Raw genomic sequence first — 15,667 nt, 5'->3', positions numbered from 1 at the left:
TGAGGAGTTCAACAGACTATGCCCAGCTAGAGCTACTCTACTCTTAGAAACCCTGAATTCCTTGAACAAATGGCCCAAGCCTCCTTCCAAAATCTACATGGACCTCTTCCCAGAAGTCAGACTCCAAAGGGCAAACCATATGCTGCTGTTTGTTCACCTTTTTTTTTTTTTACGATTTTATTTATTTGACAGAGAGAGAGGGAGAAAGAGCATAAGCAGGGGGAGGGGCAGAGGGAGAGGGAGAAGCAGGCTCCCCACTAAGCAGGTTGCCGGATGCAGGACTGATCCCAGGAGCCTGGGATCATGACCTGAGCCGAAGGCAGACGCTTAACTGACTGAGCCACCCAGGCACCCCTGTTTGTTCACCCTTAAACCCAAGGGGTAGCCAAGTGGCAGCTGTTTACAGTGATATGTACATAGAGGTTGGAAAAACAAGGTGAGGCAATCACATGCATACATGCCAGGCCCCTCATGATGTGGAACAGAGCCAGAGAAGAAGGCAAGTCACAGGCAGCCTCTTCCCTTATTGCCCCATTCCACCAAAGAATCCCAAGGAATCTAAGAATTTTCAATTTAAAGTTGTCCTTTCAACTTGTTATAAAGATATATTTGTGAAAAATATAGAATTCTACTTAAAATATTTTACTTAAAAGATATTAACTTGATTTATAACTTTTAAATATCTATACATATAGTGTATAGGCCTCCATTTAAACTCCTACTCAGAGCCTCAAAAATGAGGGGGTAGGCCTGACTCAGTGGTTTTTACTGATACTTCAACCTCTGTGTCGGCCGGCACTGGCCTTCAGTCCTACCTACGGGCAGGAGAAGAGTCCTGCTTCCTCTAGTTTCAGGCAGGCAATTCAGATCTGGCTCCCCACCATTCGCAGTGCCTGCTCATCTTCATAGGCTCCCAGCTATTTCTTTCTTTTAGGAAGACATCTCCAATACTAAACTATGGAAATTTTCTTCCTTTTTTTAAAAGTGTGTGTGTGTGTGTGTATGGATACACACACACTAATATACACATAACCAATATATATATATACTAACATATATATTTAGAGCAGGAGGGAAAAGTTTCAGCATATTTTTCATCTGTCTTCTAGGTCTGAAAGTAGAGCCTCTGCTTTCAAGTATGGATGTCAAGAATGCTTCATCTGAATTCGTAAGGTGAGCCAGGAAACAAGAATCAAAACTAGAGCTCAGATATGAACATCTTTATTGTCTATGATGTAGACTTGACCACAGCAAACCATCACAACTGGGAAACAAAGGTAATCTCATGTTAATAAAAACCATTACAGGGTACCAACTATCTCCACCACCTGGGATGAGCTGGCCTCTCTGACTCAGAATTCTGTTTCCCAGCTACAATCAAGTGAGTTCAAGAAGCTAATGTCTAGTCATTTCCAAAAGCCCCTTTCCTTATTAATTTTTCTAATTTCACATAATATAGGCCTAGGTCAGATTTTATTGCATTCTAAGAGTGAATTTCTGAGCCTGAACCATATTAGCATTTCAGAGATAACAGCAAAAGAAATCACCCAAATCATCTAATAGGGTATGTAAGAGAGCTTTGATAAATTGCAAGATATTTTGGCAAAGTAAGATAATACTGTTACATATTATAGAATATACATTCAGTATTATACACTCAAAAAAGGTTTATGTGTAAAGAGGGAGTAAGGATTGCTCAATGAAAAGGAATTGATTTACTAGGACAAACAGTGGGGGCGGGGGGAGGTGAGTCATCAGCAAACAACCACAAAATTAAGCTGAAATAGAACTTCAGCTTCAGGGATAAAGTACAATAAGCCTCCTTGCAATGGAAAGGGTATACTCTCTTTGAACAAAAGTATCAGTAGAAGTATGAGTCTATGAAGTCGCTCTGTTGAGCAAGACATTTTAAATAGCAACACTTTATACCACAGTTGCCTCTGAACACATCATTTCCAGGAACTCAGTAGCACGCACGGTTATCAGGACAGGCAACCATAAATATTCAAGACAATTACCAACTCACCCCAAGTAAGAGTAGCCAGGGTCAAGAGCTCAGGGATTGAATCCTGACATACTACATATTCTGGAGAATATGGATCAGTTTGAACTTCAGCATCTCGATAATCAGTCTGAGTACCCACAGTGTACTTTGAAGGTACGGAAGGGTACTTAGCAGAAGAAGTAGGAGGGAAAATATATGCCTCTGTCCTAAAAGGGAAAATTATTTTAAAAATTAAAACCTGATCCAATCACTTAGAATACTATACAGTCAAGTAGAAATAAATCCTTATCTTCACTAAGCCCATTCCCCCTTTAAACATGCACAAATTCATGAATCCAGTGTAACCAGGATTGTGCCCAATTATCTTGAGAGAACTGCCTTGTTAGTCTCACCTCCACCAAGAAACCGAAGGGATATAAAAGCCCAGGTCTACTCACAAAAGTACCTATTTATCTGTGTATCACTGGGCAGGACTGTAGTCTAGAAATGTAGATTCTAGGATGTTATACAGTTACTTCTAAACCTGTTGAGAATTGCTATTTCCTGGTTTCTTTTTTCTCTGCTTTTAGTTATATAACCAAATTTAATTGTTTCCCTCTAGAAATTCAGGAGCAGAGAAAAGAGAAGAGATGCTTCTGATTTTTTAAAAAGGCAAGGCTCTTTTGAGATAGATGACTCAATAATTAATGCTAGGATTACTTGATTAACTACGGAAGTTACCTCATCCCTTGGACAAAAATTCCAGATATTTTAAGGCATTTAATGTAAAAATGAGACTATAAAAGTACTAACAGGAAACATAAGTAAATATACTATCTTTGAGTGAAAGTCTTTTTCAGCATGGCTCAAAAGCCAGAAACTATAAAAGGAAATGAATTAAGTTGAAATTTCTATACCTCAAAGTGTCATGAACAAATTTAAAATATGAATGGCACACTTAGAAATAGGTTTTACAACATATATGATAATTAAACACCCTTTCTATACAAAAAGCCCTTGTAAATCAATAAGACAGTTAAATACCAACAGAAAAATGCGTAACAATTCACAAAAGTGAAAACTAACAAACATATGAAAAAATAATGAACATAACTAGTAATCAAAGTAAAATAAACCCACAAGATTCTATCTTATTATATCACATAAGCAAAGATTTAAAAGATTGAAAATACCCAGCATTGATGAAGTTGTGAAGAAACAGGCATTCTCATAAACTGTTGATTGAAATAAATAGATATAACCTAACAGGTAACTTAGCAATATATATCTGACCTTTACAATACTCTTTTGCCCCAGCAAATGTACTCCTAGGAATTTATTCTAGGAAATAACTGGACAAGTATACAGAGATATATGCAAACACATTCATAAAGTCTGATGTGTAAGAATAAAAACTTACAAACTCTTTTTTAATGGCCAATTAAAAAAAATGGTTGCACCTGAGGTTATTAGGCATCAATCTTGGATCCATATTTTCATCTTTTTTTTTTATTCTGGCTATTTTTAAGTACAGAAAAAAAATTTACATTAATTCATTTAAACATATGTCTACTCTTAATTTTTATAGCAAGTATGATAGCACATATGCTTTAATGTTCTAGTGCAGGGCTTTTTTCTTTTTCTTTTCTAAGATTTTATTTTTAGATGTCCATCAACTGATGAGTGGATAAAGATGTGGTATATGCCTACAATGGAATATTACTCAGCCATCAAAAAGAATGAAATCTTGCCATTTGCAACGACAGAACTAGAGTGTACTACGCTAAGCGAAATAACTCAGAGAAAGACAAATACAATATGATTTCACTCATATGTAGAATTTAAGAAATGAAACAGATGAACATAGGGGAAGGGAAGGAAAAATAAGATAAAAACAGAGAGGGAGCAAAGCATAAGATACTCTTAACTATAGGGAACAAACAGTTGCTGGAGGGGAGGTGGGTGAGGGATGGGGTAACTGGGTGATGGGTATTAAGGAAGGCATTTGATGTAATGAGCACTGGGTGTTATATGCAACTGATGAATCACTAAATTCTACCCCTGAAACTAATAATGCACTATATGTTAACTAATTTGAATTTAAATAAAATCTAAAAAATAAAATAAATATTTTATTTTTAAGCAATCTCTGCACCCAATGAGGGGCTTGAACTCACAACCCCGAGATCAAGAGTTGCATGCTCCACTGACTGAGCCAGCCAGGCACCCCAGCAGTGCGTTTTTCTTTTACTTTTGAGTTTGCTTCCCTTAATATCTTTTCCTCCCTTATCTACCTATAGCAGTACCCTCTCTGTATATCCTAGATCTAGAATATATACTTGAATTATCCTTGAATCTTGCTGTATTTTTATCCACACTTATTTTTCTACACTCACACAAATATACACATAGAGTATTATTTTATTGTTTTGCTAACATGGAAATCATATTATGAATACATTTTTGCATCTTGCCTTTTTAACTAAACCATGCTTCATGGAAATCTTTCCAATCTATTCATGTGGCTCTTTTTCAAGAAAAATCAAACTTAAATGATCACCACCAATAGAAAAACTACTTCAAAAAATATGGCACACCTATAATGGAATTTATGCAACTATTAAAAGTAAAAATGTAATCAGAATTTATAAGCATAAATAACAATTATTTCTGGATAGGATTACAGAATTTTTTTCATGTTTATAGTTTTCTAAATTTTCTTTTTTTTTAACCTAGAAATGTACTACTATTAAAATAAGGGGAAAAAAATAAGGAAAAAACAATACAGCCATTTCCATTTAAAAGAAAATATGTTTTCTAGTTGGTAGAAGAGTTATTAAATTACATAAACAAAAAAACTAAATATAATGGCAAAAAAGAGAAAGATTTCCATTTTAAAAATAGTCAAAGGCAATGGGAGGTGTTTATAAAGAAGCAAAACATACAGAGCTTAGCTCTAAGAAAAATGCACTTCAAGTCAGCTAGAAAGAAGCACCTACTTGGAAGTTCAACCTGTAATGAAATAATACTTTAAATTGATATTAATGCTGAATTCTAATGGTATTGAAACCATTTTTTCAGCAGCTGCTATGAATTTCTAACCTATGTAGATAATTTAGGTATTTATAATTTGTGTTTTCAGCAGAAATTATTTGACTATAAAGATTCTAGTTGAGGAAATAACTGATGATATAAATAAGCTTTATATCATCCCAGGTCATATGAATATTATTATGTAACACCATTAGTTTGAATCAAGAGAATAAATTGTTTTTCCAAATTAAAAATTACACATTTGAACCATCTGATCAAATATGCTAAGATTATGATAAAGCCTAATGAATCCTTCTGACTAATCTTTCTGATGACTTAAGATCCTTCTAGGTGAGTCAGAGGAGAGGATGCAAAGGGGGAATGCTACTTTGACAGAAGTCCTACAGTAACTTAATACAGTTTCTTTCCTAACTAACTTATTTTTCTCCAACCTATTCTCTTTTTCTCCATTTCAGCTGGTTTTAGGGGAGAATAAACTGAATAAGAAAGAACAATGATCTCTTTCCTACCCCTCCCCAACTTCAGTCAGAACTGAAAAATGAGAAAGAAAGACCCCATATCTGCTGCTTACCTGGCTTGAGCCCTGGATCCCATCCACAGGCTCACCGGTATCCTGACAGCACCTAGCGCTGCTCTGTTCCCTCTCTCCAGACCCTTCCTCCTCCACTACTGCACAGGCACCAGGAGCATGCACTGTCTGCCATACCCTCTTCTAGATTTTCCCTTCCAGGCCCAACAAAACTAAACCTCACAAAGAGGGGTTTCACAAAGTAGCAAACCCTGTTCTGTAATTATGAACTCTAATGAATGTTTGTATTTTTTAAAGACTTAATGTTCTCAGAGCAGTTTTACATTCACAGTAAAACTGAGGAAGGTACAGAGATTTCCCATATACACACTTTGCCTCCACACATGCATAGCCTGCTCCATTATCAATATCCCTCACCATAGCGGTACATTTGTTACGACTGAGGAACATACATTTACACATCATGATCACCCCATAGTGTATATTAGAGTTCACTCTTGGTATTATACATTCTATGGTTTAGACAAATCCTTACAATATGTAGTATACATATATAATAACACCTATCCACCATTATAGTATCATACAGTGTATCTTGCCCACCCTAAAAATTCTCTGTGCTCCTTCTATTCATCCATACCCCTCTAACCCCTGGCAATCAATGACCCTTTATAATCTCCACAGTTTTGCCTTTTCCAGAATGTCATATAGTTGGAATCATACAATATGTAGCCTTTCCCGATTGGCTTCTTTCTCTTAGTAATATGCATTTAAGATTCCTCCATGTCTTTTCATGACTTGATAGCTCATTTCTTTTTAGTGATGAATAATATATTACATTGTCTCAATATATCATAGTTTATCCATCAACCTGGTAAAGGACATCTTGGTTGCCTCCAAGTTTTGGCATTTATGAATAAAGCTGCTATAAACACCTATGGGTTTATGTGCAGGTTTTGTGTAAACGTAAGTTTTCAACTCCTTGGGTAAACACCAAGGAGCACAATTGCTGGATCATATGGTAAGAGTATGTTTACTTTTATAAGAAACAGCCAAACTGTCTTCCAAAGTGGCTATAGCATTTTGTATTTCCCACCAGCAATGAATGAGGGTTCCTAGTGCTGGTGTTATCAGTGTCCAGATGGTGGCCATTCTAGCAAGTGCAGAGTGACATTTTATTGTTTTAATTTGCATTTCCCCAATGACATATGATGTGAAGCACCTCTTCATATGCTTATTTGCCACCTGTATATCCTCTTTGTGAGGTGTCTGTTAAGGTCTTTGGCCCATTTTAAAATCAGGTTGTTCTTTTTCTTATTGTTGTGTTTGAAGAGTTCACTACATAGTTTGGGTAACAGTCCTTTAGCAGATACGTCTTTTCAAATATTTTCTATCAGTCTGTGGCTTGTCTTCTCATTCTACTGACATTGTCTTTTGTACATTGGAAATTTTTAACTTTATTTACTTATTTTCTTTAAGTTTTTACTTAAATTCCACTTAGTTAACATACAGTGTAATATTAGTTTCAGGAGAATTTAGTGATTCATCATGTACATATAACACCCACTGCTCATCACAAGTGTCCTCCTTAATCCCCATCACCCATTTAGCCCATCCCCCTGCCCACCTCCCCTCCAGCAACCCTCAGTTTGTTCTCTATAGTTAAGAGTCTGTTTTATGGTTTGCCTATCTTTCCCCCTTACATTCATCTGTTTTGTTTCTTAAATTCCACATATAAATGAAATCAAATGGTATTTGTCTTTCTGACTGACTTATCTTGCTTAGCATAATATATTCTAGTTCCATCCGTGTCGTTGTAAATGGCAAGATTTCATTCTTTTTTATGGCTGTGTAACATTCCATTATATATATATGACAACTTCTTTATTCATTCATCAGTCAATGGACATTTGGGCTCCTTCCATAATTTGGCTGTTAATAATGCTTCTATAAATATCAGGGTGCATGTATCCCTTCAAATCAGTATTTTTGTATCCTTTGGGTAAGTACCTAGTAGTGCAATTGCTGGATTGTAGGGTAGTTCCATTTTTAACTTTTTGAGGAACCTCCATACTGTTTCCCAGAGTGGCTACACCAGTTTGCATTCCCACCAAAAGTGCATGAGGGTTCCCCTTTCTCCACATCCTCACCAACATCTGTTGTTTCCTGTGTTGTTAATTTTAGCCATTCTGAAAGGTGTGAGGTGGTATTTCATCGTGGTTTGATTTGTATTTCCCTGATGATGAGTGATGCTGAGCATCTTTGCATGTGTCTGTTACCATCTGGATGTCTTCTTTGAAAAAAATGTCTATTCATGTCCTGCCCAGTTCTTAACTGGGTTGTTTTTTGGGTGTTGAGTTTGATAGGTTCTTTGTAGATTTTGGACACTAACCCCCTTTATCAGATACGTCATTTGCAAACATCTTCTCCCATTCCATAGGTTGCCTTTTAGTTTTCTTGATTGTTTCCTTTGCTGTGCAGAGCTTTTTATCTTGATGAAGTCCCAATAGTTCATTTTGGCTTTTGTTTCCCTTGCCTCCAGTGACGTGTCTAGTAAGAAGTTGCTACGACCAAGGTCAAAGAGATTGCTGCCTGTGTTCTCCTCTAAGATTTTGATGGTTTCCTGTCTCACATTTAGGTCTTTCATCCATTTTTAATTTATTTTTGTACATAAGAAAGTGGTCCAGTTTCATTCTGTTGCACGTTGCTGTCCAGTTTTCCCAATATCATTTGTGGAAGAGACCGTCCTTTTTCCATGGGATATTCTTTCCTGCTTTGTCGAAGATTAGTTTGCCATATAGTTGTGGGCCCACTTCTGGGTCATCTATTCTGTTACATTGATCTATGTGTCTGTTTTTGTGCCAGTACCATACTGTCTTGATAACTACAGCTTTGTAATATAACTTGATGTCTGGCATTGGAATGCCTCCAGCTTTGCTTTTCTTTTACAAGATTGCTTTGGCTCATTTGTGGTTCCATACAAATTTTAGGATTGTTAATTCTAGCTCTGTGAAAAATGCTGGTGGTATTTTGATAGGGATTGCTTTGAATGTGTGCATTGCTTTGGGTGGTATAGACATTTTAACAATATTTGCTCTTCTAATCCATGAGCACAGAATGTTTTTCCATTTCTTTATGTCTTCTTCAATTTCTTGCATAAGTGTTCTATAGTTTTCAGAATACAGATCTTTTACCTCTTTGCTTAGGTTTATTCTTAGGTATCTTGTTTTTGGTGCAATTGTAAATGGGATTGATTCCTTGATTTCTCTTTCTGCTCCTTCATTACTGGTATACAGAAATTGAACAGATTTCTGTACACTGGTTTTGTATCATCCCACTTTACTAAATTCATGTTATCAGTTCTGGCAATTTTTGGCAGGGGTCTTTTGGGTTTTCTGCATAGAGTATTACGTTGTCTATGAATAGTGAAAGTTTGACTTCTTCCTTGCCGATTTGGATGCCTTTTATTTCTTTTTGTTGTCTGACTGCTGAGGCTAGGACTTTGAGTACTACTTTAAATAGCAAAGGTGAGAGTGGACATCCCTGTCTTATTCCTGACCACAGAGGAAAAGCGCTCAGTTTTTTCTCATTGAGGATGATATCAGCTGTGGGTCTTTTGTATATGGCCTTTATGATGTTGAGGTATGTTCCTTCTATCCCTACTTTGTTGATGGTTTTTATAATGAATGGATGCTGTACTTTGTCAAATGCTTTTTCTGCATCTATTGAGAGGATCATATGGTTCTTTTCCTTTCTTTTATTAATGTGGTGTATCATGTTGATTGATTTGTGAATATTGAACCATCTTGCAGCCCAGGAATAAATCCCACTTGATCGTGCTGAATAACTCTTTAATGTACTGTTGGATTCAACTTTCTACTATCTTGGGCGCCTGGGTGGCTCAGTTGGTTAAGCGACTGCCTTCGGCTCGGGTCATGATCCTGGAGTCCCTGGATCGAGTCCCGCATCGGGCTCCCTGCTCGGCGGGGAGTCTGCTTCTCCCTCTGACCCTCCCCCCTCTCATGTGCTTGCTCTCTCATTCTCTCTCTCTCAAATAAATAAATAAATAAATCTTTAAAAAAAAAAGAATTGTTAAAAAAAAAAAAAACTTTCTACTATCTTTTTGAGAATTTTTACATCCACATTCATCAGGGATATTGGCCTGTAATTCTTTCTAGTGAGGTCTTTGTCTGGTTTTGGAACCAAGGTGAGGCAGGACTCATAGAATGAGTCTGGAAGTTTTCCTTCCATTTCTATTTTTTTGGAACAGCTTCAGAAGAACAGGTATTAACTCTTCTTTAAATGTTTGATAGAATTCCCCTGGGAACCCACCTGGCCCTGGAGTTTCGTTTGTTGGGAGATTTTTGATCACTGATTCAATTTCTTTGCTGGTTATGGGTCTGTTCAAATTTTCTATTTCTTCCTGCTTCAGTTTTGGTAGTTTGTATGTTCTAGGAATTTATCCATTTCTTCCAGATTGCCCAATTTGTTGGCATATAATTTTTCATAATATTCTCTTATAATTGTTTGTATTTCTCTGGCATTGGTTGTGATTTCTCCTCTCTCATTTGTGATTTTATTCATTTGGGTCTTTTTTTTCTTTTCCTTTTGATAAGTCTGGCTAGAGGTTTATCAATTTTATTAATTCTTTCAAAGAACAAGCTCCTGGTTTCATTGATCTCTTCTGTTTTTGTTTTTGTTTTTTTTTTAATTTCTGTACCATTTCTTTTTGCTCTAATCTTTATTATTTCCCTTCTTTTGCTGGTTTTAGGCTTCACGTGTTCTTTTTCTAGCTCCTTTGGGTGTAAGGTTGTGTATTTGAGATTTCTCTTCTTGATGTAGGCCTGTCTTGCTACATACTTCTCTCTTATAATTGGTTTTGCTGCATCCCAAAGGTTTTGGACCAGCATGTTTTCATTTTCATCTGTTTCCATGTAGTTTTTATTTCTTCTTTAATTTCCTGGTTAACCCATCATTCTTTAGCAGGATGTTCTTTAACCTCCATGTATTTGTGGTCTTTCCACATTTTTTCTTGTGGTTGACTTCGAGTTTCATAGAGTTGTAGTCAGAAAATATTCATGGTATGATCTCAATCTTTTTGTACTTGTTGAGGCCTGATTTGTGACCTCGTATATGATCTATTCTGCACCCAAAAAGAATGTGTATTCTGCTGCTTTAGGATGAAATGTTCTGAATATATCCATTAAGTCCATCTGTTCCAGTGTGTCATTCAAAGCCATTGTTTCCTTGTTGACTTTCTGCTTAGATGATCTGTCCATTGCTGTAAGTGGAGTGTTAAAGTTCCCTACTATTATTGTATTATTATCAGTGAGTTCCTGTATGTTTGTTATTGTTTTATATATTTGGGTGCTCCCAAGTTGGGGGCATAAATATTTACAATTGTTAGAGCTTCTTGTTGGATAGACCCCTTTATTATGATATGGTGCCCTTCTTCAACTCTTGTTACGTCTTTGATTTAAAATCTACTTTATCTGATATAAGTATGGCTACTCTGGCTTTCTCTTCATGTCCATTAGCATGATAAGTTGTTCTCCATCCCCTCACTTTCAGTCTGTAGGTGCCTTTAGGTATAAAGTGAGTCTCTTGTAGGCAGCATACAGATGGGTCCTTTTTTTCTTTTTTTTTTTAATCCATTCTGATACTCTATGTCTTTTGAGTGGAGCATTTAGTCCATTTACATTCAGAATGATTATTGTTAGATATTACTTCAGTGCCATTGTTTTACTTGTTTTGTCCTTGTTCCTGGAGATTTTCTCTGTCCCTTTCTAGTCTTTGTTACTTTTGGTCTTTCTTTCCCACTCAAAGGGTCCCCTTTAAAACCAGCAAGGCTGGTTTAGTGATCATATACTCCTTTAGTTTTTGTTTGTCTGGGAAACTCTTATCTCTCCTTCTACTCTGAATGACAACCTTGCTAGATCGAGTATTCTTGGCTGCATATTTTTCCCATTCAGCACATTGAATATATCATGCCAATCTGTTCTACCCTGCCAAGTTTCTGTGGAAAGGTCTGCTGCTAACCTTATTTTGTCTTCTCTTGTAAGTTAAGGACTTCTTTTCTCTTGATGCTTTTAGGATTCTTTCCTTATCTCTGTATTTTGCAAATTTTACTATAATATGTCTTGGTGTTGGCATGCTTTTGTTGATTTTGATGGGAGTTCTCTGTGTCTCCTGGATTTGGGTATGTGTTTCTTCCCCAGATTAGAAAAGTTTTCAACTACAATTTCCTCAAATAAACCTTCTGCCCCTTTTTCCTTCTCTTCTTCTTCTGGGACTCCTATGATATGAATGTTATATATTTTGTGGAGTCACTGAGTCCCCTAAGTCTACATTCATAATCCAATATTTTTCTTTCCCTCTTCATTTCAGCTTCATTATTTTCCATAATTTTATCTTCTATATCACATTCATTGTTTCATCCATTCTTGTGGTCATTACATCCAGTCAGTTTTATATCTCGGTTATAGCATTTTTTATTTCAGCCTGACTACTTTTTAGGACTTTTATCTCTATGGTAAGGGACTGCCTGGTATTTTCTATGCTTTTCTCAAGCCCAGCTAGTATCCTTATGGTTGTTGTTTTAAATTCTGGATCAGGCATATTACTTATATCTGTTCCGATTAGATCTCTAGCGTGACCTTTTCCTGTTCTTTCTTTTGGGATGAATTCCTCTGTCTTGGCATTTGTTTAGGTCTCTGTCTTCTTCTGTGTGTTAGGAAAGCCTGTTATGTTTCCTGCTCCTGAGAGTAATGACTTTATGGAGAAGAGGTCATATGCTGTGCTGGGCCTGGCACTTCAGGAAGTGTCTCTGGTATATGCTGTGTGCACTCTGCTGCTGTGTTCTGGCTACTCTTTCCCTCAGGTCAGTCCTCTGCAGTTTCACCTTGCCTGCACTGGGAACTGTTTGGAACTTGGCCAGAGTGTGGCAAGTTTTAAGTATTTGTGCTCTGGTCTGTTTATTAAAAGAGACCTGATGCTTTGCAGCACTCTATGGTCTGTAGATTTGGTGCATACAGGGGGGTTATGCTGGTCTTCTGGGGGAGGGGCCTGCTGCTCGGGTTCTCAGCCACACTTGCCCTAGTAAAGAAGCACCTGCAGAGTGCAGGGGGGCAGAGCTTGATATAGGTGGTTTATGCTGCCACTGTTGGCTTGTGCTGCTTACTGAAGTTAGTTTATGCTGAGGGGCAGGGAAGGGAAATGGCACCAGCCCTCTCCCTCATCCTGGAGAGGGGAGTTAGTGCCCACCACTGTCTGGGAAGCCCTTACGGAAGAATGAACAATCTCCCCTTGTGTATCCCAGGTGTCCCGCAGATCCCTGCCTTCACCCTGTCTGTGTCCGGTGTCTATCCACCCGGCAGTGCAGGGTACCTGTGTTTTATCCCAGGCAGGCTGGCTGAGTTTTACAGCTCCAAACTTTAGGGACCTGGCATGGCTTGGACCTGTGCGCTGGTCCTCTGGGGAAGGGTCTTGCCACACTGGGGCTGGTAGAGGTTTGTCCCAGAAATAGCATGAACACACAGTGGTTTGGAGTAAAGTGAAGCAAAAGCCAGTGTCCGGGTTAGCCACCCTCAGCAGATGTCTGTCTATGCTAAGGGTGGGGGAGCATAATGGTGCCTGTGACCTCTTTTTTCCCTGGAGAAGCAATTCCACTTCTCCCAGATGCACTTCAAGAAGGGGGAACCATCTCTCCCAGTGCATCCCAGGGGATCCTCAGAGCATGCTGTCTGCTCCCAGGCTCTCTGCCCTACTTCTCCACAGGAGCACTGCAGCACCTACCGGGCTCCACACTGGCCACAGCACAGGACTCTAAAACTCCAGTCTTTGAGTTCTATTGATTGTAAAAACTCACAATAATCAGCCCCTCTCATTTTCCCAGTCAATGGCTTTGGGGAAATGTTTTCCTTGTGTGATCCCCTGTGCAACGCCCCCATCTTGCCTCTCTCCATGATCAGGGCTCCCTCTCCTCTGCAGCACCCACCATCCTTTTCTCCCCATCACATCTCCACACCTCCAACTTTCCATGATGTGGCCTTCTCTCTCCCTCTGGTTGTGCAGTTTGTTCTGTCAGTACTCAGATTCCTTGGGTGTTCAGAACATTTAATATTTATCTAGCTGTGTTCAAGGGATGAGGTAAGCCTAGGGTCCTCCTACTACTCTGCCATCTTTGCTTGAAAAACCAGTTTTTAATTTTAATAAAGTCCAGATTATCCATCATTTCTTTTTTTTTTTTTTTTTTAAGATTTTATTTATTTATTTGAGAGAGAGAATGAGATAGAGAGAGAGAGCATGAGAGGGGGGAGGGTCAGAGAGAAGCAGACTCCCTGCTGAGCAGGGAGCCCGATGTGGCACTCAATCCCGGGACTCCAGGATCATGACCTGAGCCGAAGGCAGTCGCTTAACCAACTGAGCCACCCAGGCGCCCTATCCATCATTTCTTTAAAGGATTGTACCTTTGGTGTTTCAGTTAAAAAGTCATTGCCATACCCAAGGTCATCTAGATTTTTTTCTTGTTATCTTCTAAAAGTTTTACAGTTTTACATTCTACACTGAGATCTGTGATCCATTTTGAATTAATTTTTGTGAAGGGTGTAAGGTCTGTGTCTGGATTCTTTTTATTTTTTATTTTTTGCATGTAAATGTCCAGTTGTCCTAGCACCATTTGTTGAAAAGACTATCTTTGCTCCATTGTATTGCCTTTATTCTTCCTGTCAAAGATTAGTTGATTATATTTATGTGGGCCTACTTCTGGGCTCCCTATTCTGTTTCACTGATCTGTCTATTCTTTCCCCAATACCACTCTGTCTTGATTACTACAGCTTAATAGTAGGTCTAGAAGTCAGATAGTGTCAGTCCTCCAACTTTGTTCTTCTCCTTCAATATTGTGTTGGCTATTGTCAACACATATTGACTATTCATATAAGCTCTAGAATCAGTTTGTTGATATCCATAAAATAACTTGCAGGGATTTTGATTGAGATTACATTAAATCGATAGATCAAGTTGTGAAGACTTGACATCTTGACAATATTGAGTCTTCTCATCCAGGAACATGGAATATCTCCCCATTTATTTAGTTCTTCTTCGATTTCTTTCATCAAAGTTTTATAGTTTTCCTCCTATAGATCTTGTATATATATACCTTATTGGATTTCTACCTAAATATTTCATTTTTTATGGTAATGTAAATGGTACTGTATTTTTTATTTTAAATCCCACTTGTTCATTGCTGGTATATAGGAAAGCAATGGACTTTTGTATATTAACCTTGTATCCTACAGCCTTACTACAATCACTTATTGGTTCTAGTTTTTTTAGTCCTTTTTTGTCCCTGATTATCTACATAGATAAACATAGCATCTGCTAACAAAGACAGATTTCTTCCTCCCCAGTCCTTATAACTTTTATTTCCTTTTCTTGTCTTCTTGCATTAGCTAGGACTTCTATGATGTTGAAAAGGAGGGGTGAGAGGGGACATCTTTGCCTTTTTCCTGATCTTAGTGGAAAAGCTTTGAGTTTCTCATTATTAAGTATGCTGCAGGTTTTATGTACATGTTCTTTATCAAGTTGGGGAAGTTTCCTTCTATTCCTAGTTTACTCAGAGTTTTTATCATGAATAAAACATGGATGTTGTAAAATAGTTTTTCTGCCTTTATTAACATGATCATGTGATTATTCTTGTTTAGCCTGTGATATGATGGATTACACTAATTGATTTCCAAATGCTGAACCAGCTTTGCACCAGCCTGGTCATGGTGTATAACTTTTTATACACTATTGAATTTGATTTGCTAATATTCTGTTGAGGATTTTTGTGCCTATGTTCATTGGTCTGCCATTTTCTTTTAATGATTTGTCTGATTTTGGTTTTAGAATAATGCTGGCCTCATGAAGTTAGAAAGTATTCCCTCTTCTTCTATTATCTAAAAGAGATTGTAGAGAATGGTATCATTTCTTCCTTAAAAGTTTGGTAGAATTCACCAGTAGACCCATCTGAGTCTGGTGCTTTATATTTTGGAAGGTTATTAATTATTAATTTAATTTCTTTAATAGATATGGGTCTATTCACATTGTCTCTTTCTTCT

The 15,667-nt window shown here is 37.5% G+C and overlaps 1 protein-coding gene across 3 annotated transcripts in view; it reads right to left on the bottom strand.

Annotated features, from left to right (window-relative positions):
* Window positions 1-15,667, bottom strand: part of CFAP91 (cilia and flagella associated protein 91) — a 95,822-nt gene that overhangs the window by 66,441 nt on the left and 13,714 nt on the right. For all 3 annotated transcript variants that reach the window (XM_036111761.2, XM_078066408.1, XM_036111765.2), the window contains one exon: window positions 2,027-2,211. In XM_036111761.2, coding sequence (XP_035967654.1) covers window positions 2,027-2,211 — 185 coding nt within the window. The remainder of the gene's footprint in view (window positions 1-2,026; window positions 2,212-15,667) is intronic.

This window comes from Halichoerus grypus, chromosome 1, assembly GCF_964656455.1.
Source record: "Halichoerus grypus chromosome 1, mHalGry1.hap1.1, whole genome shotgun sequence".
Lineage (NCBI taxonomy): Eukaryota > Metazoa > Chordata > Mammalia > Carnivora > Phocidae > Halichoerus > Halichoerus grypus.
This window is presented reverse-complemented; position numbering and strand designations above follow the sequence as displayed.